At 47.8% G+C, this 25024-nt stretch overlaps 1 protein-coding gene across 1 annotated transcript in view; it reads left to right on the top strand.

The window, feature by feature from the left end:
- Positions 1-6582: 6582 nt before the first annotated feature.
- CDRT1 (CMT1A duplicated region transcript 1) overlaps positions 6583-25024 on the top strand; it is a 34662-nt gene continuing 16220 nt past the window's right edge. The window contains exons 1-9 of the mRNA XM_037914389.2: positions 6583-8328; positions 10589-10771; positions 11029-11247; positions 11349-11476; positions 16795-16917; positions 20695-20804; positions 21622-21825; positions 23236-23357; positions 23951-24099. Coding sequence (XP_037770317.1) covers positions 7809-8328; positions 10589-10771; positions 11029-11247; positions 11349-11476; positions 16795-16917; positions 20695-20804; positions 21622-21825; positions 23236-23357; positions 23951-24099 — 1758 coding nt within the window. The 5' untranslated portion in view covers positions 6583-7808. The remainder of the gene's footprint in view (positions 8329-10588; positions 10772-11028; positions 11248-11348; positions 11477-16794; positions 16918-20694; positions 20805-21621; positions 21826-23235; positions 23358-23950; positions 24100-25024) is intronic.

Below are 25024 nucleotides of genomic sequence, written 5' to 3'. Positions count from 1 at the left end.
TCCCACCTCTGGCCTAATCCTGACAAGCCCCAACTCCTACAAAGTGTGGGCAAAACCCATAATTGGCTTCAGGACTGAGCTTGATAAGTTCATGGAGGGGATGGTATGATGGGACTGCCTACTATGGCGTGTGGCCCATCGGCGACTGCCTGTAGCAAAAATTCCCAACTGCTGGAAGTGGGACACACGATGGGGAGGGTTCTGAGTTACTACAGAGAATTCTTTCCCAGGCGTCTGCCTGGTGGGTCTTGCCCACGTGCTCAGGGTCTAACTGATCACCATATTTGGAGTTGTGAAGAAATTTCTCCCCAGCTCAGATTGGCAGAGACCCTGGGGGTTTTTCGCCTTTCTCTGCAGCATGGGGCACTTTCAGGTTTAAACTAGTGTAAATGGCGGATTCTCTGTAACTTGGAGTCTTTAAACCATGATTTGAGGACCTCAGTAACTCAGCCAGAGGTTAGAGGTCTGTTACAGGAGTGGGTGGGTGAGGTTCTGTGGCCTGCGATGTGCAGGTCAGACTAGATGATTGTGATGGTCCCGTCTGACTTTAAAGTCTGTGAGTCAATGAGGTAATAGGTGATCAAAAACCTGCTGATGCTAGCTGTATACTATCTAAGGATTCCCCTACATGGGGAAATCCTTGGCTGCCTGCCTAGGGCCGCTTGAAATTACCTTTTCACTTGTACAAAGCCTGCTGAAGCAGCACAAATTGGCCCTTAGTGAGGACTGGGAGTCCAGCCCCATGGCCTGGAAGCTCCCGCTGCAAAAAGCATAGACACACCTTAGCTGTGAAGCACAGGTCCCGATCCGAACCCTTCCCAAAGAGAGGTGGCATCTGCAATCTGGCAGCTGGTTCGGGGCCCTCTCTATGGCAGCTAATTGTGTAACAATAGGCTGAGCTTGCAATATGAGGCACATGACCATTCCAGGCAGCCTGCTGTTTGTTCTGGTCTGTCCCTGGAAGATGTTTTTAATTAGAAGTCCTCAACTCAGGAACTAGTTACCACCCCTCTGGGTGCACCGGGGCTGTCACAGTGTTCCTCTCCCATGGCTCACCTCCCATTCCCCTGGCTGGGACGGGGCCTCTGCACGCATCCAGCCTCTGGTGTGCAATGTCCAGGCAGTCCACCGTGAAGGTCTGCTCAGGGGCTCAGCCCTCTGGCTGGGTCCAGGAGAGCCCACCCCTCCCAACAAAAGGAAAGAAACACAAACATTCTGTGACGTGGGCACAGAGAGCCCTTGGTGAGCCGTGGCCCCAGTCTGGTTCTCAGGCTAGTCTATAGTAGTCCCAGAATAGTGGGTCAGAGTTGGGCCCTCCCACCCTTCAGAGTCACTCAAGAAGCACCTACTTTGTCCAGGAGCTGGAGGCCTGAAGTGCTCCCCCTCATCTGCCCCCAGCTGTACTGTGATTACCCCGACATCTCTCACAGGTGTGGCAGGGCAGGGCAGGCTGAGCCCACGATAGCTCATTAGAACCCCAGGTTTTCTAGCGTGGGGTTGTGTAGCCCATCACAGAGCCCAGGCTAGTTGACCTTCAAGGCTTGTTGCATAGGCTTGTCCTAACCTGGGGGAGGGGGTATCAGCTGAAGGAGCCATGAGTGGGTGAAGGGGGAGAGGGTTAGTTCTGATGGGTGGGGTTGGAAGATCATATGTGAACATGGCCCCTTGGGAAATGTGTCTGTAATTTCTAAATGAACAGTGTCCCTGGATGGGCACAAAGTGACCCCGTGAACAATGAGTCTGATCCAAAAGCAGCTGAAATCAATGGGAGTCTTTCCATTGATTGAAACCAGCGACTTTGGATTGGTGTGAAGTTGGCAGAATCCTGCATGTTAAAGTATCTCTTGATAACCTGCAAGTTGCTGCTGTTGTGCTAAGGGGGCAGCTGCGGCCTTGCCAGTTAAGCACTAAGTTGCTGCAAGGTGTACAGTGGGGAGACGCTGGGGCATGCCTCCAATGGCATCCGAGCCCCTAGGCTGAAGTCCAACTGCCTGAGAAGTGCCCCACAGCTTCCCAAAGTATTGTATTCCCTGCTGCAGTATTTTCCAGCTGCCACTGCAAGGAAAAGCTGTTCCTGAGGAAAGAAGGTAAAACAGAATCCCAAGGAATCCTGTGCTGGGCAGTGGGTGGCTCCAAACCACTAATGCATGGAACAGGAAACAGACGATACAGAACTGCTGGTGTGTTCCTGGATTTCCAATGGACTCGGACCTGAAGCCCCTGGGTTTTAAAGTAAGGTCTCTTTACTGGATTCCTACCCTGTCTCATCTGCTCACTTGATTCCTCCCTCTGCCTTTCAGCTAGGGGAGAGGCATGGAAATACCATTTACTTTGGCTGGAGGCCAGCCATGGGTCTCTGTGGCATTCCAACACATTGAAACAGGCTCTTTTAGGACAAGCAGATGACTTCAGTGGCAGAGCCAATGTGCCAGTGTCTGACAGGATCACAGGTGGAGAAGGTAAGCCTCCTTGAAGAGTATGTCCCTCACTTTCTTAAACTCCCCCCTGCAACATATCCTGCTCCTTCCTAGGAATTGGAGGACTGGGAACTTTGAGTTAAATTTAACTCCACCGTATTTAATCTCTTAGACACAAGGATTTTTAATCCAATATGCAGGAATAGCAGAAGTAGCTTTGGTTCACTCCATCAAGAGATGCAGTTCACAATCTCACATCTACCAAAGGTCGTGTGACACAAAACCCACCTATTCTTTGTAAGAAAGATTTGGCTTAAAGGAAAAAAGCACCCCCCTTGGCAAGTATTAAAGATGATTGAATGGATTGTCCCAAGACATCCAGAAATCCAAACTACTGATCTTTTCTTTTCCTTCCACATTGGTAAAGTGCCCATCACTGTAGTACTGTAATATCTAGTCATTATTGCAAATGTTTGGAAACTTACACCCGCTGAGGATCAGGTCCATTGTATTTAATATGATCAGTAAGAACTTTTGCAATAGTTTGCAAGGTTTGAATGCTGTGAGGATTTTAATTGTTTTTAAGGGGCTATTTGTCTCCAAAGGACATGGTACACATCAGGAAGCCATAACGCAGGTATAGCCCTAAGGAAGCGTTATTTACCCCTTCACATAAACGCGAACCAAGGGTCACCCAGTGAAATGAATAGGCAGCAGGTTTACAACAATCAAAAGGAAGTACTTCTTTACACAATGCACAGTCAACCTGTGGAACTCATTGCCAGGGGATGTTGTGAAGGCCAAAAGTATAACTGGATTAAAAAAAAAGAACTAGATAAGTTAACGGAGGACAGGTCCATCAATGGCAAATAGCCAAGATGGTCAGGGAAGCAACACCACGCTCTGGGTGTCCCTCGCCTCTGACTGCCAGAAGCTGGGACTGGATGACAGAGGACGGATCTCTTGATAATTGTCCTGTTATGTTAATTCCCTCTGAAGCATCTGGCATTGGCAACTGACAGAAGACATAATGCTGGGCTAGATGCACCATTGGTCTGATCCCGTATTGCCATTCTTATGTTCTTGTGCACTAGAGTAAGGGGCAAAGACCCACCCTGATATTGTGGTGTCACAGAGCAGTGTTTTTCAAAGTTCAGGTCGCGGCATGTAAGGCACTGGGTCACCGTGGTCAGCATTGCTGACCAGGACATTACAAGTCCTGTCAGCGATGCCGCCCAGCTAAGGCAGGCTATTGCCTACCTGTTCTGACACTATGCTGCGCCCCAGAAGTGGCCAGCAGTGGGTCCGGTTTCTAGGCAAGGGGGCCATGGGGCTCCACGCACTGCACTCACCCCAAGCACTGGCTCCAACTCCCAGTGGCCAGGAACCAACCAATGAGAGCTGGGGGAGGGGGGCGGAGGGGGCACTGCCTGCGGGCGAGAGCTGCGTTGAGCTGCTTGCGCACCTCTGCCTAGGAGCCAGACCTGCTGCTGGCCACTTCAGGCACAGCGCAGTCCACGGTGACAGGACAGGTGGGAAACCTGCCTCTGCACCCCGGCTGCGCTGCTGACTGGGAGCCACCAGAGGTAAGTCTGAGCCCCAACCCTGCGCCCCAATCCCCTGCCCCAGCCTTGAGCCCCCGCAAACCCAGAATCCCTTCCTGCACCCCAAACTCCTCATCCCAGAGCCTGCACCCCCAGCCCTGAGCCCCTGCCAACCCAGAACTCCTCCTGCACCCCAAACCCCTCATCCCTGGCCCCATCCCACAGCCTGCACCCCCAGCCAGAGCTCTGACCCCTTTCCTGCACCCTAATCCCCTGCCCCATCTCAGAGCTCCCTCCCACACCCTGAATCCCTCATTCTCTGCCCCACCCTGCAGCCCTCACCCCCACACCCCAACCTTCTGCCCCAGCCCTGAGCCCCTCCCACACCCTGAACCCTCATTCCCAGCTCCACTGAGTCGCGGGCATCAACAATTTTCTTCAACTGGGTCCCCAGAAAAAAAGTTTGAAAACCACTGTTCTGGAATGATTCACTGGCTGGTGACCCATCTAGTGGCTGGGCATGGCATAGCAGGCTCTCCTCCTCTGGTGCCACAGCTAAGCACCTATCAGTCCTGCTGCTGATCCACTTCTTCTTGTGTTTTGGCCCTCCAGCCAGGTCTCGTTATGTTCCATCCCTTCCAGGGTATCAGCATCCCAAACAAACAGTGCCTCAGACACTGGTCATCAATATGTCATCTTCTGCCCCTCTAGGGCTTCCTTTCCATCCCACTCTTCCCTCAGAGCTGCGGCCCCAGGGCTTCTCCCTGAAGTCTCTCAACGAAACTCAAATCCGAATCAAAACACAGAAACAACTTCTGCCCCTTCCCTTTTAATCCTTCTTGGGTCCTCCCCAGCTCACTGCAGAACACTGAATCTCAGGGTTACCTGCCTGGAATTTTGCCCCTAATTCAGGGCCTACCACAAGAGACAACTCCACCGGCATAGCTTCTCTGTGGTTAAAAATTTTCACAACGGCAAAGATGACTTGATTGTGTAGGATAAGGATACGCAGGGACTCGCGGGTTGCCAGGTGTCCAGTTTTCAACTGAACGCCCAGTCAAAAAGGGACCCTCCCCAGCCTGGTGAAAATGAGGAAGTGAGTGAGGGTGGGAGAGAGAGCGAGGGACAGAGGGAGAGGGGGATGGAGTGAGAAGGGGCGAGGCAGGAGTGTGGCAAGGGAGTTCTGTTTTGTTCAGTCAGAAAGTTGGCAACCCTAGGCCTGGAGTGGAGGAGCCAGATTCTCTTTGCTTTATAATACAATGTTCAGTGCCTTGTGACCCCCCCGCCCCCGGTTGCACTTTGTGACACCCTCCTTCCCGGGGTCATGACCCATCATTTAAGAAACACTGCTTTAAGTTTTTCAAGGTAACAGGTTCCATAACATAGCCTGTTACATGCACATGTTTGTGAAATTAAGCAAGAACTAGAGACCAACAGACTAGTACAAACTGAATTCAGTTAAAAGAGCAGTAAAATGGGTCTTCCAAGGCTCCTGGTAAAGTTGAAGCTAAACAAATTCAGATTGGAAATAAGGCATAAGTTGTTAATACTGACAGCAATTAACCACAAGAACAATTTACTGTCGTGGATTCTCCATCACTGACAATTTTTAAATCAAGACTGGACTTTTTTCTGAAAGCTCTGCTCTGAGAATTACTTTGGGGAAGTTCTAGGCCTGCATTACGCCGGTCACACTAGATGATCACAACAATCCTTTCTGGAATCTATGAAAGTCAGCGGTTGGAATGCCAATGATCTAAACAATGATAGAAATGGGAGGAAAGGTTTGCAGTTGAAATGACGGAACTGTGTGTTGATTGGTTAATTCTAATGGAATGAGGCTGCTGTCCCGTCTTGGACGTTGTTGATCTTGGGGTCCCTAAAATGGGAGCAGGGGGATGGGTGGACTGGAAGGAACAAACTTCACCATCATGGCTGCCACCCCAGCCATCTCCTGGGACCCCAGGATCCACCATTATACCACTGGGCCTTCATTATCTTGGTCCTAAAAGGCCTCCTGACCAGAGTAGGCCAGAGAGAGGGATCCAAATGACATGACCATCTGCACCAGTTTTGACTAAATTCAGAACCACATCTGGAACATGAGCCTTGGTTTACCTGCTGTCACTCGCTCCCTACTGTGTCATTGTCCTTCCCCACTTTCTCCTCTTCTTTATCTCTCTCCTTCTGCCTTTGTCTAATAAGACTTCAGCTGAGTGAGCCAAGACAACTCCATCTTTTGCAACACCGCTGTAAGCCTGTGGGCATAAAGACAGCTAAAAGCAATGCTTTAAACAGCCTGACTCTGGTACAAGTTTGCCAGGTCTTGGAGCTGCTGAGACCATGTGCTGGGCCTGTGTTTCTCCAGCAGCAAGGCTGCAAGTGAATGTCAGCACCAGACACAGAAGCTGCCTTTTCTCTAATTGATTTTATTTTCTCTCCCATTTTGTGTTTCATCTTAAAAGGAGATAGGATTGGACTCCAACAACAGCTCTAGCCCTTCTATACTAGCCTTTGCTCTTTCCCCGCCCAAAGGTCAGTTAATACAACCTTTAATAACACCGAAACGGCTGCCAAGCATGGGTTTCTCCCAATAAAAACTCTACACAGTTAAAGGGAAAGAGAAAAAGGGGTATTGTTACAACAAAACCCTTACTTAGCACTTTATATTTCAAATGCTTCAACAGTTTTTCTTTCTTTGTCTGGGTCTTTAATAAAAGATTTAAAATATTTTAAATGATGGTCATTACACTGGGAGTGTAATTGCCTTGCTGGCAATAACTTGACACAGAATCCCAGACCACACTGAATTGTTTAATGTTGGAACAGTGAACACAGATTTCATTAACATCTTACCCCTTGTTGAGCTCAAGACACGCCCTTTACCAACACAAGATCAAATTGACTTCAGAGGGGCTACTCACATGATTTAAACTTAAGCACATGTTTAGGTGACTTCTGATTTGGGGCAATCGCATGTGTTGCCCAGCTATTTGAGAGCACTGCTTTATGCATTCTGGAGGCAGGAGGCCCATTCGTATTTCATGCATTTATAGTTTTCAAATGATTATCCTTTTTTTTTTAATTAAGGAAACTTTTTGTTGCAAAGCTTTACTTTTTTTCTTTTTAAATTGAGGGCACAACAGTCACCTATACACAATGCTTTGGATTGCCAGTTTCAGGCTAAAACCCATCAATCCCAATAAAAAGCCTTCAAAACAAAACCTCAAGAATATAATTACATGAGATATATGCCCCCCAAATACCTGTATCAAAACTATGCAGAAAAAAAATCCTGCTTCTTATCTTCCTTTTTTGATCTAATTTCCAGGACTATGCGACTTTTGAGGGGACCAGTATTTGAATCAATTCTAATAAAACTAGATTTTTCAAACGCTTAATGAGGCAAAATTTCCTTAAGACATAAATACTGACAATAAAATAATAATAATAAATAATAAAGACCTGCAAGATAGACACCTTTGGTACAAATCCAAGCTAAGGATAGTCTAATTTTTCATATCACCCCATTAATGTCTTGATACTGGAGCGTCATGGCTATTAAAATCTATACGGTATAGTAGTTGCTACGATATTTTGTTCATGCAAATTCTAGGAGGTTTACGGTAACAACTGTGTCTCCTAGGAGTTCTGTACAATAAAAGACAAGAGTTCTACAAACAGCAGCGTGTGATGTGGCTACTTCTTCCATCGCAGGGTTCAGCCAGTTTCTTAGTGTTATTTTTATAATGTCACAGGATGGAAGCGGACAATTAAAGAGCAGGTTATGTTTCTCTGTTTTTCCCACTGCCCAGCTCAGTGCCCTGTTTTCTGAATTGGATTGGAGATGATGAAAGAGACCTCAAAGGACCTGGAGAGCCTGGAATACAGGCTGGACTCTGCTCCTGTTCTGCGGTGTGAGAAGAAAACAGATTTAGTGCCTGTTTGCCAAATTTGTGAGACATGTGTCTTGGCTTGGAGGGTCTTCTCTACCAAAGAGTGGTTCCTGCGGGCCAGCGATGTCTCCCAAAGGAAGTTCCTGGTGGGGATCGTGAAGCGACTCAACAGCCTGGATTTGCTAAACTATGCTGAGAAAGTCCTGCAGACCTCCCACGGGAAGGATTTCACTTTCAGCCGGTCCCGAACCAGCTTCAAAGAAGACACGACCACATCTGCTTCTGACTGGATTTTAAATACAGCAATGCTAGAGCAAGCCATGTTGGAGACCTGGAGGTGGTTCAAAACCAGTTCCTACTGGACTAAAGCAAACTACACTCTGCTCTTGTTTCAGATGTGTAACCCTAAGTTACTGTTTATGGCTGCTAGCCTGGTCAGAGAACAGAGTGCCAGCTCAAAAAAAGAAACAGGTAAACAGATTTCAGAGGTAAACAGAGTAACATGCTGGGTGACAGGAGAGATTGATCCCTGGCTTTCAAGATTAACCAAGGAGAGAGGATAAAGTCAAAGGGTCAGATTCTGATTCCCTGCCACTGTGTGATACTTTACTGTACAAATAGCCGTGTCAGGCCAGATCTTCAGCAGGTGTAAATCAGTGTAGTTCCATTGTCTGCCACTTTACACCACTTAATTCACAGAGGCCACTTGCAGAGTATGGTACTAACTCACTACGAGTGATGGAGGCAAAACCTGTCCTCAAGCTGCTATTCAGTTACCTGTGTTTTTTTAAAAACTAGTGGTGCAAATGCTCTTACTGGAGTTAAGTACAAGTTTGGAAACGTAATGACCATAGGACAGATTTTCAAATAGGATTTTATTTTACTTTTCAATGAGCATAGGTAAGAAAGTAAATACCTGTCCAGATCCTCCCTCATCTGGTGTAAACTGGTGCAGCTGCATTAACTCCAGTGGAGCTCCCTGGATTTACACCAGCTGGTTATCTGGTCCATGAACTTTAATTTAGATAGAACAGGAGCTCTAGCAGCAAACTTTGCTACATCCAGTGAAATCAGATCTACTCTTGAGTTTTACTGGTGTTGTGTTTGTTTGTTTCCCTTCTGCTTCCTTTTCTAGCTCACATTAGTGATACTGAAAGGACAATTGCTTTAACTTATTATCACTTTATTTGGGACTGGAAGGCAATGGGGTTTTCCAGGATTCCCCCCACTGTTTGAATCCCTTCCTTTGCTTTCCTATTCTCCATGCCCTGCGTCACAGAGAGACGACCTTTTCTCTGGCACATCATTGCTTTTGTAATTATTAACATTTGGTTGCATCTGGTTATTAAGAGATTTAGGGTACATCTACACAGCAAAACAAACAAAATCCTGTGGCAGTGAGTCTCAGAGCCCAGGTCAAACTGACTTGGGCTCATGCTCTAAGGCTAAAACCAGCAGTGTAGGTGTTCGCACTCGGGCTGGAGCCCAGGCTCTGTGCATTTCATCCACGCTATGACAGCTCAGCCCTGGGACTTGTTTGTGATCCTTCCTCTCCAGGAAACAAGCTGTTGTTTGCAGCGGGTGGTTCTTTTCAGCATGTGAGAGGCAGGGACAGAGGTACCAGGCCATTTGGGAATATATGCACCTGCATCAAATGAAACCACCAGAGACTCTGGGGAGTTTGGATTGTTGCAGTTTGACTGAGAATTATTTTCTTGTTCCAATACCAAAAGCCTGTGTTTCTCCTGATAATGCTCTCTCCACGCACTCACTCCCAGCACAGGATTTGGTACATCAGGTCAGATGAAGTGGGTGTGAGTAACACAAGCATATAACATCTGAGGGTCTAGTTCAGTGTCTTCAAACATGGAATCTTGCAGCTAGGAGTGGGCAATACTGATGCTTCAGAGGGAGGAGGAAAGAAACCCAGAATGCACCTTGCCAATTGTGATGTGCGATACATGGGGCTCGAGGTGGGATTCCTTCCCGTCCCCCTGCAGTGATCAGCTAGCCCCCTGATGCTTGAGCTCTGACTGTTCTCCCCTTAGGCATGCCTGTCACCTTAGATGATGAAGTGACTGGGCCAGCAACGCAAGGCATAACAGCTGAAGAGCAAAGCACAGTTGATTGTAGATATTGTTCATAGCTGTATTTATATCGCAAACCTTCTCGTTAACACTTATATCCGCTAAGAACTTTCCCCTCCCTGATCCTTCCTGTCTCCAAGCACAGGGAGCAATTGGTGATGGGCAGTAGCAGAACACAAGCTGAAGGAGGAGAAAGCAACCCTGGCAATGGGCAGACAGAGCCAGATGGGATTCAGTCCTGGCAGGAGTCCTGACCCAGGTTTACCTCCAAGCAACCAGGACTCCCTCACATAGCCAGCCCATAGGAACTGGATGGGGTATATATGTGTGGGAACATGGTAACTGTCTGAAAGAGATGAATACCCAGAGAAGAGAGGAATTGTATAGGGTGGTCTGGGACAAGCACAACTAGCAATAACGGGGTGAAATAATTTCCTAATATGAGGTCTACTGTGCAAAAGACTTCCAGGTAAAATGGTGGAGACAGAAATGCTCAAGTCCTTAAAACCCTGAAGGAACCAATCCTACACTAGCAAGGAGAATGGGGCAGATAACCTAACAGGTCCCTTTCATCTCTACCTCTGTGACCCCATGATTTAGCTCTGTTTGATTTGATTGCTCCTATGCTTGTGCAATTCTTTCAGAGGACGAGGAAGACAAATTCACTGTGGCCTTCACTGAGACCCAAAGCAGCTTCAAGCTACAGGAACACACAGAATCTAGCTCTCAGGTGCAATTGCAACCCACATCTCAATCCTTCCTGACTTCTTCCACAGCCCTAGAAAGTGGGGTCTCATCAGAAGGAACCAGCCAGTTTAGTGAAACAGGTACTAAAACAAAAGGAGCTAATGTGGGGTGTTACCTAAGATACTTCAAAAGCCAAGAGTGGAAGGGGTGGGCTATTCTTCCTGAGGTACCTTCAGCTACCGTAGAACTCAGAGTGCTGAAAATATCCCAGGGAACTGCGGGGTAATGAGAAATTCGGGGGAGCAGGTTTGGTAGCTAATAACTGATATTATGAATATACCCCAAGGCTCAGGCTCTCCTGGGAGTCCTTAACGTGCTATTGATTCTGCTGCCCCAGGCATAGGTGCCCAAAGGCAGATACCGTGCTTCTGGCCCAGAGACCTGGCGCACATCTATTGTGCGAGAGCTGCGTCAGAGGATGAGGATACATCCACCGTGTCTTCAATCGACCCAGCCCTCGCCGTTGTCCCTGCATCTTTCCAGTCAGCCTCCAGTGTCAACAAGTACAAGGACTTCATCCGCTGCCTGCCGACCCACCTGTCCAAGTATATCCTGGGTATGGCCTCTCTTCCTTCCCAAGCACAGCTGCCCCATGCGCACATCAATGCTGTACGACCATAGCTTGGGGCTAACCAGTTTGTCCTTGTAATTCCTCAGGGTTTCTGGATACAAAGAGCCTGAACAGGTGCACTTCTGTGAGCCACCACTGGGCTTTCCTGGTCAAAGACGTCAAGCAGGAACATCTGTCACATAGCCTAGTCCTGGAAGAGATCGTGTACTTGCAGGTACTGTGCCTTGGCGTTTGCCTTGCATTCTGCCATCTGGCTGTTACAGTATATGTCCTTTGCCCCTCAAACCCCTAGCCAATAGATGGGAGGGTCCAACATGCCTCAGAGCCCTGGGGATGTTCCTCCCAGTTTCACCCTGTTGTATTCTTCCTTACTCTCCAGAGCCAGGCTGGGTTACATCACACCTTCAGAAGTGGAAACGCCTTTACTGGTCCTTTGAGATTCTGCTACTTCTGAGCAGGGGCTTATCAGCAAGTTTGGTACCAAAGATTTTGGTCACAGATGAGAGCATAACGATATGCTGGATTTTAGTGCCCTGCAAGGGGATGCAGAGCTGTTCTACTGACTCCCTGAGGCAACCCAGACCAGGTGGATCTAAGGAGATCCACTCAGGAACATAAAAGTGCTGAGAGCCTCTGTGTGGGAAGAGAAAGCTAGAGGCATGTACAGAAGGTCCTGAAGGGAAAAGCCCTAAAAACCAGAAACATGGGCTAAAGGCGTACATCTGTAAGTGCAGTCCTGCCACAGGGCTTAAGTTAAGAATAGAGGCAAATCCCAGGAAAGGACAACTTTTAGGATTATACTCCATGATGCATGTTGTGTGAGGGAGATTAGCATGGAAACACACTCCCTTCACACTGATACCCAAGCTATGCTTGATGAAAAGTTCACTTACACATGCAGCAAACCTAAGGTGAGCCCAAGCTGATACAGATACGTTTTGGGGCTCTGCCCCCTTAGTGGGTTTGGTTGGGAGCCCTACATACCTTTATGGGTTTGAACAGGACAGCTTGGGATGAGATTTACCCTGGGATGTAGGATTTGTTTGACCCCCGAAGCAAGGAGGTGGGGAACTGAAAATATATGCATGAATTCCAGGAACAAAGAATCACTCAGTGTGTCTTCCTGGCTGTGATAAACCCCACACCATCTGCATCAGTCAGAGGGAATCAGAGCAGGAACTAGACAGGCAGGCAGCCCCTTCTACATGGGTACGGAAACATACTGCTGTCCCACACATCACATACGCTCCCGCATTCAGGGCCTTGTGTGTGGTGGGTCTCTATCCTTCCAGTCTAGAAGGACTGAACAGCGGACTTCAGCACCACTGCCTAACAATCTGGAGACGACGGTGTTCTGTGATGCTAGACACACTTTCCTTGAATCCCCTCCTCTCCTCTCTCAGTCTCAGACCTCTGCTTGGTGGCTGATGATAGTAGTTTTCATCTTGCTCTTCCCTAGGACAGAACAGCCTTGAGTCTCCTAGTCTGCTGACCAACTTATGCTAGGGAGCTGATGTCAGCCTGCAAGCCATTATCAATAGACCTTCATGATGATGGGGGATCAGTGCTTACTTTGTAATGAAAAAGGTGCCGGGGTTCAAGCAATTTTTTTTTTTTTACATTCGTAACTGATGCAGCAAGGCCAGAGGTGCTGGGGCTGCAAACTGCCAAGCCCAGAGGTGCCAGGGCTCAGCCCTGGTACAAATTAAGCACTGTGTGGGATGCCTGGAATATATGTTGGCCCTGAGCAGTTTACTATATGGCATTATTTGATCAGTGACTGGCGAATGCTTTATTAAAGTCTCCAGCAAACATCTTGCCAAGCTGCAATAGCGATTGTCCTCTTGTGTGAGCTGACTTTAGTTTCGTTAATGTGAATGGCCCTGTAACAGCATTCACTCACTGCAAGAGTACCTCCTCCTGGCCAGGCATGGCATAGCAGCTTTCTTCCCATATGGTGCCCTCTGCAAATGGGTACTCTGTTGCTGCAGTGGTTTCTCCTTCCTGAATTCACAGTGTTCATGACTCAGCCCTCTGTCTAGATCACTATATGGCAGGGGTGGGCAAACGTTTTGGGCTGAGGGCCACATCTGGGTGGGGAAATTGTATGCAGGGCCGGGGCAGGGCGTTGGGGCGCAGGAGGGAGTGCGGGCTGTGGGAGGGGGTGCGGTGGGCAGGAACAGGCTCAGGGCAAGGGATTGGGGCAGAGGAGGGGTGCGGGGTGTATGAGGGGGCTCAGGGAAGGGGGTTGGGGTGCAGGAGGGGTGCAGAGTGCAGGAGGGAGCTCAGGGCAGGGGTGCAGGAGGGGTGCGGACTGTGGGAGGGAGCTCAGGGCAGGGAGTTGGGATGAACGAGGGGTGTGGGGTGCAGCAGGGGATTTGAGTGCATGGGGGTGCAGCAGGGGGCTCAAGGCAGGGAGTTAGGGGGCAGGGTACAGGAGGGGTTCCAGCTCCGGCCTGGCACCGCTTACCTAAAGTGGCTCTGGCGTGGCAGCGGGGCGCTCCGGGGCCAGGACACGCTCCCTGCATGCCTGCCCTGGCCCCACGCCATGTCGCTCTGGGAAGTGACCGGCACCACGTCCCTGCGCAGCCCCTGGGGGAGAGGGAGGCACAGGGCCCTGTCCACTGCCCTTGCCACACCTCCAGGTACATCCCCCAAAGCTCCCATTGGCCGCGGTTCCCCGTTCCCTGCCAATGGGAGCTGCGGGGGGTGGTGCCTGGAGGCAAGGGCAATGCACGGAGCCCTCTGCCCCCCCACCCCAGGGGCCCCAGGGATGTGGTGCCGGCCGCTTTGGAGAGTGGCGCGGGTCCTGCGGCACCACTGGCGTCAGGGGGCCAATCCCAAGGATCCAAAGCCCTGAGGGGCCGGATCTGGCCCATGGGCCGTAGTTTGTCCACCCCTGCTATATAGTGTCAAAGTCTCAATGGACCAGTTGTCCAGCTGGCATCTGCAACAGTCCTGTGCCACTTCCTAGGAACTGGGAGGGGAATCCAGGCCCACCCTGTGCTCTGGGTTCCAGCCTGGGGACCCTTTAACCAGCAGCCAAGATCTATACAATCCCCTTCCTTGCTGAGGTTTCCCTGGGCTTCTTCCTATCTTACCTTATCTGGCTTTCTTTCCCTTGCAACTCCTCTGAGGTTGTCCCTGCTTCCAGGGCTAGAGTCCCAGGAGTTATTCTCCCACTTGGGTTTCCTCCTCTCCCTCTCTCTGCTCCCAGAGAGTGACTGCAGACTCTCCCCCTGCAGCCTCCTACTACTCCGAAGTTCCTCCCTTTAAAAATCTATCCCCACTCCTCACCTTCATCTGCAATTAGTGTTTGTAAGTCCCTGGGCCTCCCCTCAGGTGCACTGGGAAGATCTGAGCCACCTTAACCCTTCAAGGCTGGTGTGGGGTGAACATCTCAACACAGAGCCCTTGGAATCTTCTCAGTCTGGTTAGTTACTTTCCTGTAGCCCAACTGCTCTGTCAATCATCACCCTCTTCTGGTTAAAAAAGTATTGGTGGACCCAGCAACCCCCGAAGTTGTCGGAAGCAGATTTGCTTTCAAGTTTGGCAGCTCTGGCACATCTCCATGAAAAGTACCAGGCTCCTGGTTTATATTAGAGCTGGTGGAAAAACACCAACTGCTTTTCACAGGAAATTTTTTAAAATTATGGGGTTTTAATTTCTCATAAAAATCTTGGTTTCGGTTTCAGATTCCCTCCCCACTTTGAATTCTGGGGTACAGATGTGGGGACCCATATGAAAGACCCCCTAAGCTTATATTCCACCACCTTAGGTTAAAAACTTCCCCAAGGCACAAATTCCTTTCCTTGTCCTTGGACGGTATTTCTGCCACCACCAAGTGATTTAAACAGACATTCAGGGAGGGGCTACTTGGAGCCCTATTCCCCCTCCCCCCCAATATCCCCCCAAGCCTCTTCACCCCCTTTCCTGGAGAGGTTTGAGAATAATATAGCAACCAATAGCTTAACAAGGTGAGCACAGACCAAACCCTTGGGTTTTTAGGACACTAAAAACCAATCAGGTTATTAAAGGAAGAACTTTATTATAAAGAAAAAAGTAAAAGAAGCATCTCTGTAAAATCAGGATGGAAGGTAATTTTACAGGGTAATAAAAAGATTTAAAACACAGAGGATTCCCCTTTAGGCTCAACTTCAAAGTTACAAAACAGGAATAAACCCCACTCTAAGCATAGGGAAAATTCACAAGCTAAAACAAAAGATAATCTAACACATTTCCTTGCTTTACTTACAATTTTTGTAATCTTAGATGCTTATTTCAGGTAGAGTTTTAGGAGAGGTTTTTTTTCCTGCCTGGTCCCTCTCTCTGTCCCAAGAGAGCACTAAACAAAAGAGCACAAACAAAATCTCCCCCCCACAGATTTGAAAGTGTCTTCTTTTCCCATTGGTCATTCTGGTCAGGTGCCAACTATGTTAATTGAACTGATTAACCCCTTACAGGTAAGTGATTCTGTACCTCTGGCCAGGAGGGATTTGAAGTTACTGCATACATAAAGGTTGTTACCCTTCCCTTTATATTTAGGACACGGGTTTTCCCCATTTCTCTCTACTTTTCCAGTGGCAAATAGGGAAAAAGGGAAAAAAGAGGGAGCCGCAAAGAGAAGGGAGAGAAAGGGGGGAAATGAATGGGAAAAAACAATTTGCAAAGTAATAAAAAAAATTTACAGGATTTTTTTAATGCAAAATAAAAAAAGAAAAAAGGCCAAAATGGTTGAAAAATATTTGATGGAAAAGTTTCAACCAGCTGTAGTGAATACATCCAGCCAGATCCCGCTCCCTTTTCACATCTCACTCTGGTGCCTTCATCTAATACTTCGTATTTTGGTTCTATCACATGCACAAAAAATGCAAATTCTCACCCCACATGGTGATAATTAATTTCAGGCTGAATCACAAATATTTGGGTTTCAAACAATTCAGCTGTTTTGCAATGCTTCCTCCTCTCTGGTAAGGTCATGTTCCTGTGTGTTGTGCCGTATGTATCTACAATTCCGTTGCTGGAGAGCTGCACCTTTAAATAGGTGACAGGGCTGTGAGACAACTGCTCTCAAATAAAGAAGTGTTAGTCATTATTTAGCAATGAAATTTCACCAGAATTGATTTGGCAAAAATGACCATGACCACTAATCACAGCCCCTGGTGATAAAGACATCATGCTCAGCTCCAAGTAAAAACATCTCAGTGAAAACTCCGACAGTGTGTTTTGCTGTCTATCCCATTTACATCTCCTGAGAACCTATAAATAAACATGTGCACAGCAAGACCTGAGGCCCAATACTACAATAACAAACTGGTGTGTGAGTACTAGCTCTGAGGAGCAACCCTACCAGAACAAATCAGTGTGTGCAGCCCAATGTGCTTAAGAAACTCATCAATAACAAACCAGCGCATGCAGCTCAGCCTTCGTGTACAAGAGCTCACAGAAGTGAATGTAGTTCTGAACTGAAGAAAATAAGCGCTCCTTGCTATTCCCTCTTGCTGTACATTTGGCCTTTGATGTTTATTCCAGGGGTCGTGTCCTAGGGGAGCATTTCCCAGCTATGCTAAAATGACCATCGTTGTAATTCCAAGGATAACTAAAGATGGAGAGATCATCCCAGCAAGAAGCCACAGATGGAAACGCAGAGGAAAGGTATGTCGCAGGTATATCCAAAGGGCCTTTCAGGGTAAGTGAGAGCAGCCCCTTATGGATCTTGGGAAGCAGAATCATAGAAAAGTAGGGCTGGAAGGGACCTTGTGAGGTCATCTAGTCCTACCCCCAACACTGAAACAGGATTAAGTTCTGCTAGAGCATCCCTAACAGATTTTTGTCTAACCCATTCTTAAAAACCTCCAGTGACAGGGATTCCACAACCTCTCTTGGCAACCTGTTCCAATGCTTAATGATCCTGATAGTTAGAAAGTTTTCATAATATCTAACCTAAATCTCCCTTGTTGCAAACTAAGCCAATCATTTCTTGTCCTGCCCTTGGTGGACATGGAGAACATCCTCTTTATTACAACCTTCTACATATATGAAGACTGTTATTGGGTACCCTCTCAAGCTGCTCTTCTCTGGACTACACATGCTCAGCTCTTTCAACCTTTCCTCATAGTTCAGGTTTTCTAAACCTTTTATCATCCTTGTTGCTCTCCTCTGGACTCTCTACCATTTCTCCACATCTTTCTTAACGTGTGGCGCCCAGGACTGGACACATCCTCTAGCTGAGGCCTCGTGTTGAATAGAACAGAACAATTACCTCCCGTAACTTGCATTTGATACTCCTATTAATACATCCCAGCATGATATTTCTCTTTTTCACAACAGCATCACATTTTTGACTCATATTCAGTTTGTGATCCACTATAACCCCCAGATTCTTTTCTGCAGTATCACTGCCTAGCCAGTTATTCCCCGATTCATAGAAATCATAGAAATGTAGAGCTCGAAGGGACCCCGAGAGGTCATCAAATCCAACCCCCTGTGCTGAGGCAGGATTAAGTAAACCTAGACAATCCCAGACAGCTATTTGTCCAACCCTTTCTTAAAAGCCTCCAGTGATGGGGATTCCACAATCTCCCTTGGGAACCTGTTCTGGAGTTTAGCCACCCTTAGAGTTAGAAAGATTTTCCTAATACCTAACCTAAATCTCCCCTGCTACAGAATAAGCCCATTACTTCTTGTCCTACCTTCAGTGGACACGGAGATCAATTGACCATCATCCTCTTTATAACAACCCTTAATGTATTTGAAGACTATCATCTTGCAGTTGTGTATTTAATTTTTCCTTCCTAAGTGTAATATTTTGCACTTGCCTTTATTGATTTTCATCTCATTGGTTTCAGACCAATTCTCCAATTTATCAAGATCATTTTGAATTCTAATCCTGTCCTCCAAAGTGCTTGCAACCCCTCTCAGCTTGGTTTCATCCACAAATTTTATGTTGACTCTATATTCTGTCATTCAAGTTGGTAATGAAAATATTGAATAGCAGCAGATCCAAGACATCCCCTGCAATACCCCTCTTGATATGTCCTCCCAGTCTGACAGTAAACCATTGATAACTACTCTTTGAGAACAGTATTTCAATCTGTTGTGCGCCTACATTATACCAATTTCATCTATCCCACATTTCCCTAGTTTGCTTATGAGAATTTCATGTGGGACTGTGTCAAAAGCCTTACTAAAATCGAGATATATCACATCTACTGCTTCCCCCCATCACTAGGCCTGTCACCCTGTCAAAGAAAGAAACTAGATTGTTTTGGGATGATTTGTTCTTGACAAATCCATGTTGTCTGTTACTTGTCACCTTATTATTCTCGAAATCAGGGGTCTCAAACACACAGCCCGTGGGTAGCATGCGGCCCGCAGGGTTTTTTTCTGCATCCCGCCAGCTCCCCACGCCCCCCCCCAGCGCTTACCTAGAGTGGCTCTGGCCCGGTGTGCACTGCAGGCAGGGCAGACTCCCTGCCTGCCTACCCTGACCCCGCACTGCTCCGGGAAACAGCCGGAACCTGGGGGAGGGCCCAGGGGTCTGTGTGTTGTCCTTGCTTTGAGGCACCACCCTCCGCAGCTCCCGCTGGCCGGGAACGGGGAACCGCGGCCAATGGGAGCTTCGGAGGAGGTACCGGGAGGAGCAGCCAGGGCAACACACGGAGCCCTTTACCCCACCCCCTCCAGGTTCCGGCCACTTCCCAGAGCAGCGCGGGGGCAGGGCAGGCAGACAGGGAGCCTGCCCTGCCCCCGGTGAGTGATGGGCCAGAGCCCATCCCCGAACCCCTCCTGCAGCCGAACCCCCTGCCCTGAGCCCCTGCCACCGCCTCACCGCTCCTGCATCCCACACCCCAACTCCCTGCCCTGAGCCCCCTGCCGCACCCTGCACACCTCCTGCACCTCAACTCCCTGCCCTGAGCCCCGCCACACCCCGCACCCCTCCTGCACCCCCTGGGGGCAAGGAGGGGGCAGAGTTGGGGTGGGGATTTCAGGGAAGGGGTTGGAATGGGGGCAGGGGCGGGGCCTCATGGAAGGGATGGAGTGGGGGCAGGGCAGGGGGCAGCCGGGGAGGCGACTGTCAGTGGTGCGGCCCTCGGGCCAATGTATTAGTCCTCATGTGGCCTTCGTGGTCATTTGAGTTTGAGACCCCTGCTCTAGATGCTTACAAACTTGTTGTTAAACAATTTGTTCCAGTATCTTTCTGGGTATCAAAGTTAGGGTGACTGGTCTATAATTCCCCAGCTCTTCCTCTTCTCCCCTTGTTAAAGATAGGTACTATGTTTGCCCCTTTCCAGTCCTCTGGGACCCCACCCCTCTTCCATGGGTTCTCATAGATAATTGCTAATGATTCAGAGATTGCTTCAGCTAATTCCTTAAGAACTGTAAGGGAAATCCATCGTGCCCTGTTGATTTGAATACATTTAACTTATCTAAATAATTCTTTAACCTGTTCTTTCCCTATTCTGTCCTATGTTCCTTCCCGCTGGTTGTTGATATTAATTTTGTTGAGCATCTGGTCACAATTAACCTTTTTAGTGAACACTGAGGCAAAAAAAGCAGTAAACATGTCAGCCTTCTCTGTTTCATCCATTATTCACTCTCTTTCCCCATTATAGACCTACACCTTCCTTCAGCCTTCTCTTACTTCTAATGCATTTACAGTATCTCTTCTATTGCCTTTTACATCTCTTGCTAGTTGTAATTCATTTTGCTCCTTAGCCTCTCTGATTTTGTCCCTACAAGCTTTTGCTATTCTTTTATAGTCATCCTTAGCAATTTGTCCTAGTTTTTACTTTTTGTATGTTTCCTTTCTGATTTTCAGGTCATTAAAGAGCTCCACATGGAGTCATATTGGTCTCTTGTTGTTCTTCCTGTCTTTCTTCTGCATTGGGATAGGTTCTGTTTTGCAGTAAAGTTTGTCTCTTTTAGAAAGTGACAGGTCTCCTGAACTCCCTTTTCCCTTAGATTTCTTTCCCATGAGCCCATATCTACCAATTCCCTGTTTGCTGAAGTCTGCTTTTTTGAAGTTGTCTTTATTCTGCTGCTTTCGCTCCTGCCTTTCCTTATAATCATGAACTCTGTCATTTCGTGATCAATTCTAAGTTGCCTTCCCCTTTGAGATGCTCAATCAGTTCCTCCTGGTTAGTCAGAATCAAATCTAAAATAGCCACCCCCTTACTTTTTCTGCCTTCAAAGACTTGTCCATAACACATTCTGAGAGTAGCTCTACTACACTGTACTCCAAGAAACGCCCCTGTCCTGACCCCAACATGCCCTCTATGTTGGCTGGGAAGGGGTCTGCATGGGGCATGTTCTCTGGGGTCAGTCCCCCATCACCTTTAAAGCCCTTTAGTGTAACTGAGGAGCAAGAGCAATAGGCAATCTCTTTCCAACAGAGTTATTTACTCCTATTTCCTTTCTCTCCGATCCTAGGAGGAGAACAACCTACAGGGGGCTTATCATGGCCAGATGACTGAAACTGTCCAGCTGGAGGAGAGAAACATCTTCTGCGGCTCCTACAATGTTCGTGTCCTTACAGACCAGTATGTACATGCCAGGCACCCTTGCTTCAGTCACCACACTTAGCACTGGCAGCCCCTCTCCAACTCTGGGGATCTCAAAGCTCTTTATAAACCTATAGAGCCAACTGGTGGCTTCACCAGGCCAGTCATGTCACCCAGGGATTCCTGCAGGTGCCTTGCCTCCCCTTAAATCCTATTTTCACCAGTGGGTGGTGCAGTTTGCATTCACATTAGACTATTGGTCAAATGGGCTACAAGGGTGTTGCAGAACTGTATCCAAATCCTGCTAAAAGGACTAGCCTTGACCGTGCCTCTGCCATCAGGCTGTTCAGGGAGAGTTCCCTGGACACTCTAAGCTGGCTCTGAAAACGCTTTCAGTTAACTGCATAGGAACCACGTAGCGACAGAGCGAAGCGGGCTGGGGCTGGGTCACTCCACTTCCTGCCACCCAGTGAGTGCAGGGCACCTGACCCCTGATGCAGTCCTTAGGGCAATGGTGGAGTGGGGGTGGGAGCAGAGCAGGAGCAGGGGCTGGGGAAGAGGCGGAACAGGAGCTGGAGTAGCACGCAGCTGCGTAGGGCACCAGGAAATTTGGTACCCTACGCAGCTGCGTACTTTGCTTATGGGTAAGGATGGCCCTGTCAGCAACCCTCCCGCTGGTACCTTGAGGGGTTCCATGTATCTTTCCAGGATGGCCCCTCAATTCTGTTCACTGAGCTGACATACCATGGCATTGAGCAAAATACAGGTGCCTGTAAATAACAACTTACAGTGTTTTCCTGGCTAGCCCTGTAATGCTTTGGCAGATGCTCTCCTCAGTCTCTGCTTGCTTACACAGGTCAGATCCACGCAGGGTAATCCACTACAGTGGTGGGAACTTACTTGCCATTGGCTCAGCGGACCACAAAGTCAGGTTCCTTAACGTGTTGGAGCTGAAGGAAGTGCCACCTGTGATCAGTGGCCATGCTGGGAGCATCAAGGCAGTGTTCCTCAACGAGAAGAAAGGGTTCGTGCTGAGTGCCAGCTTTGATCTCAGCATCAGGTGAGCAGTGCTGATACGAGGGTCACTGGACAGAGTGATCCAGTTTGCAATGATCTACTGAAAGGAAATTTTAAGCATAAAACCCAAAACCAAACCCAACATTGGTCATTTTTTCCAGAATCCTCCCCTCCTCCCATTTTCTGACTGTAATAATGAGAGAAGAAAAACACATCATAGATATCCTAGTTTACTTCCTTGCTCATGTAGGACATTTCCCCTCTGGGCTTCCCCGTTTCATCAAGTACTGGAAGAAGAAGTAGCAAAGTACTCCAGGAAAACTGATTGTTGTGATATTTCTAAACCAGAGACATTGAGATATGTTTCTGATTAGCATCTGCGGTGAAATCCTGGTCCTGTTGAAGTCCATGCCAAAACTCCCACTCAGTTCAATAGGGCTAGGAGTTCACCCCTGAAGTTTGGGAGGCTTTTTTTAAATCTTCCCATCATTTTGATACCAACTCATTCCCATGGTATCTGACCACCTTCCAGTGCACTTGGAAGAAAGTATAGAGGCAGCTTTACACTATGCAGAGGCATACACTGCTGTAGGTCAGGATACATGTCCTCATTGAAGTTGGGGAATGGGAAGCCTCATGTCATCTCTGTCACTAATTCTTAGGATCATAGAATCATAGAATATCAGGGTTGGAAGGGACCTCAGGAGGTCATCAAGTCCAACCCCCTGCTCAAAGCAGGACCAATCCGCAACTAAATCATCCCAGCCAGGGCTTTGTCAAGCCTGACCTTAAAAATATCTAAGGAAGGAGATTCCACCACCTCCCTAGGTAACGCATTCCAGTGTTACTAATTTCAGGATACTAATAATCTGCTGCCACAATAGCCCTGCATTATGCCCACAAGCGGAGACCCAAGTCAGGTTCTCCAGCTCTGGGATGACAATGGCAGGGCCTGTTTCAAAGGCCACATCAGTGTAATAGGAGGGGAAAGAGTCTACACAGATATGGAGTCTTTGTCTCCCACCTGCTTCAGCATGGGATGGTCTTTGCTATATCCATGTGCTTGGGTTTTCTCAGTGAAGCGGCTGTAAGTCTTCTTGGCAGCTGCTTAATGGAAATGGAGCTGTTTGAAGGATTGTTAACATTTGGAGGCCAGAGGTAGCCATTGCTGGGTAGCCAGAGAAGCAATCCAGATGTATGTGACCATGACAGCCCTGGGGCCACCAGAACAAAATATAAGATCAGGTATGTAAATATTAGGTACTGATTCTACTGCCCTTACATCGGGCTTTTCTCAGTGTTACTTCATTGACCTCAGTGGAATTACTCCTGACTTACACCAGTGTATGTGTGAGGAGAACCAGGCCCATTAGCTGGCAATAATAACAAATAAGTCATTAATTAACAATTAATGAATCACAGGATTCTTCCCTTCTTGGTCTTTACTCTGCAGATGCTGGAATATATTCACTGGGGCTTGTGTGAAGATCCTTAACGGTCACACGGGGACCATCACTTGCCTGGACATGTACAAAAACAGGATTGTGTCAGGAGCAAGAGATTGCATGGTCAAAGGTGAGCAAGCAATCGCCGAAATAGCCCCAAGGCTTTGATGGGGGGCCACCGCCAGCCGCATTCCAAATCCTAGTGGTAACAGCAAAGGGATTTGGATTGGCTTAGACCAGCAGGGAAAGTGGCCCAATATGTATATTTATAGCACAGACAGTGTGTGACCCTGACAACCAGCATAGAAACCAGGGGGTGGATTTCAAACTCTCACAACGGAGCTTAGTTTGCTCTGCAAGCAATGGCCACGCATGCAACTCCTATTAGGGTGGTTTTATACAATATGAATGGCGTTATGGTTATGGCAATGGGACTTGAGACACCTGGATTCAGTCCTCAGCTCTGCTATAGACTTCTTGTGGTGACCTTAGGTTCTTAACTGTGGTTATAATGATACTCCATTGCTTTCTCTATTTGGTTTGTGAACGCTTCAGGGCAGGGTTTGTCTCCGTGCAGCACCTAGCACAAGGGGGCTCTGAACTCAGCTGAGGCCTTTAGGTACAACTGTGGACTCAAATAAGAATTTGTATTCGCATTTTGCAGAGCGATACAGACAAATAACTGTGGACATTATTTATGTTTCTCCTTCCCACTTCTAACAGTGTGGGATTTAAACTCCGGGCGATGCATCAAAACTTTAAAACACAAAGATGCCATTTGGACAGCTAAAATCAACAACACCCACATTGTGAGCGGTTGCGAAAAAGGGTTGGTGAAAGTGTGGCACGCTGATACGTGCGTGTTGATCAAGGTATGTTTCTTCCTAATCATAGCGTGCTCTGGAAACGTATTTGGGTGTTTTCTCTCTCTGTGCTGTCCCAGCTCTGCGCAGCCCAGCAGACCTCGATAGTACTACCTAGAAAGACCACTGACTCGGTTCAGTGGCGAAGGAGCTCGGCCAGGTTTACTGTCAACAAAGCACAGGACTAGCTCCCTGGATCTATGTCTATGGGTACCCTAACATATGCAGGCCCGTTACAATGGACTCAGCTCAGTCAGCAAGCAGGATTCTCTGCTGCCCCCTTGACTAGACAAAGGATTAAGGCAAGGTACCCTGACATTTATAGACTGAGACAAACAACTGGAAAAAACATCTTACGCACCACTTTATGTGTTTCGTGACATCTGTTTGTTATCTCCCCTGGTTCCCAATATCTTGAACAAAACATCCCTATTCATTGTTTTGTCAAACCATCTTATCTTATACTAGCTAGGGATGTATCTGTACTAGCTGGAATATATTTATGCAAATATCTAGAGCCTAGTACACTAGCAACAACTTTGCCAAATTCATGTACTGGACAGTGAACTTGCAAACATCTGCTTTAATACATGGCCTGACTTTGATTCACAGCCTCAGATCTTACACCAGGCTCTGTCTTTCCCTACTACACACTGAATCATAGAAATGGAGGGTTGGAAGGGACCTGATCATCTAGTCTATTCCCCTGCACTGAGGCAGGATTAAGTTTACCTAGACCATCCCTGACAGATATTCATCTAGACTGTTCTTAAAATCCTCCATTGATGGGGATGCCACAACCTCCCCAGGTAACCTGTTCCAGTGCTCAACTATCCTTAGTTAGAAAGTTTTTCCTAATTACCTAAATCTGCCTTGCTGCAAGCTAAGCCAATCTGGACAGCTGAACTCTTGGGGGGTTAGACTAGATGAGCCT

The sequence above is a fragment of the Chelonia mydas genome, chromosome 14, assembly GCF_015237465.2.
Source record: "Chelonia mydas isolate rCheMyd1 chromosome 14, rCheMyd1.pri.v2, whole genome shotgun sequence".
Taxonomy (NCBI): Eukaryota; Metazoa; Chordata; order Testudines; family Cheloniidae; genus Chelonia; species Chelonia mydas.
Note: the sequence above shows the minus strand (reverse complement) of the source record. Positions and strands in the feature narration are given on the sequence as shown.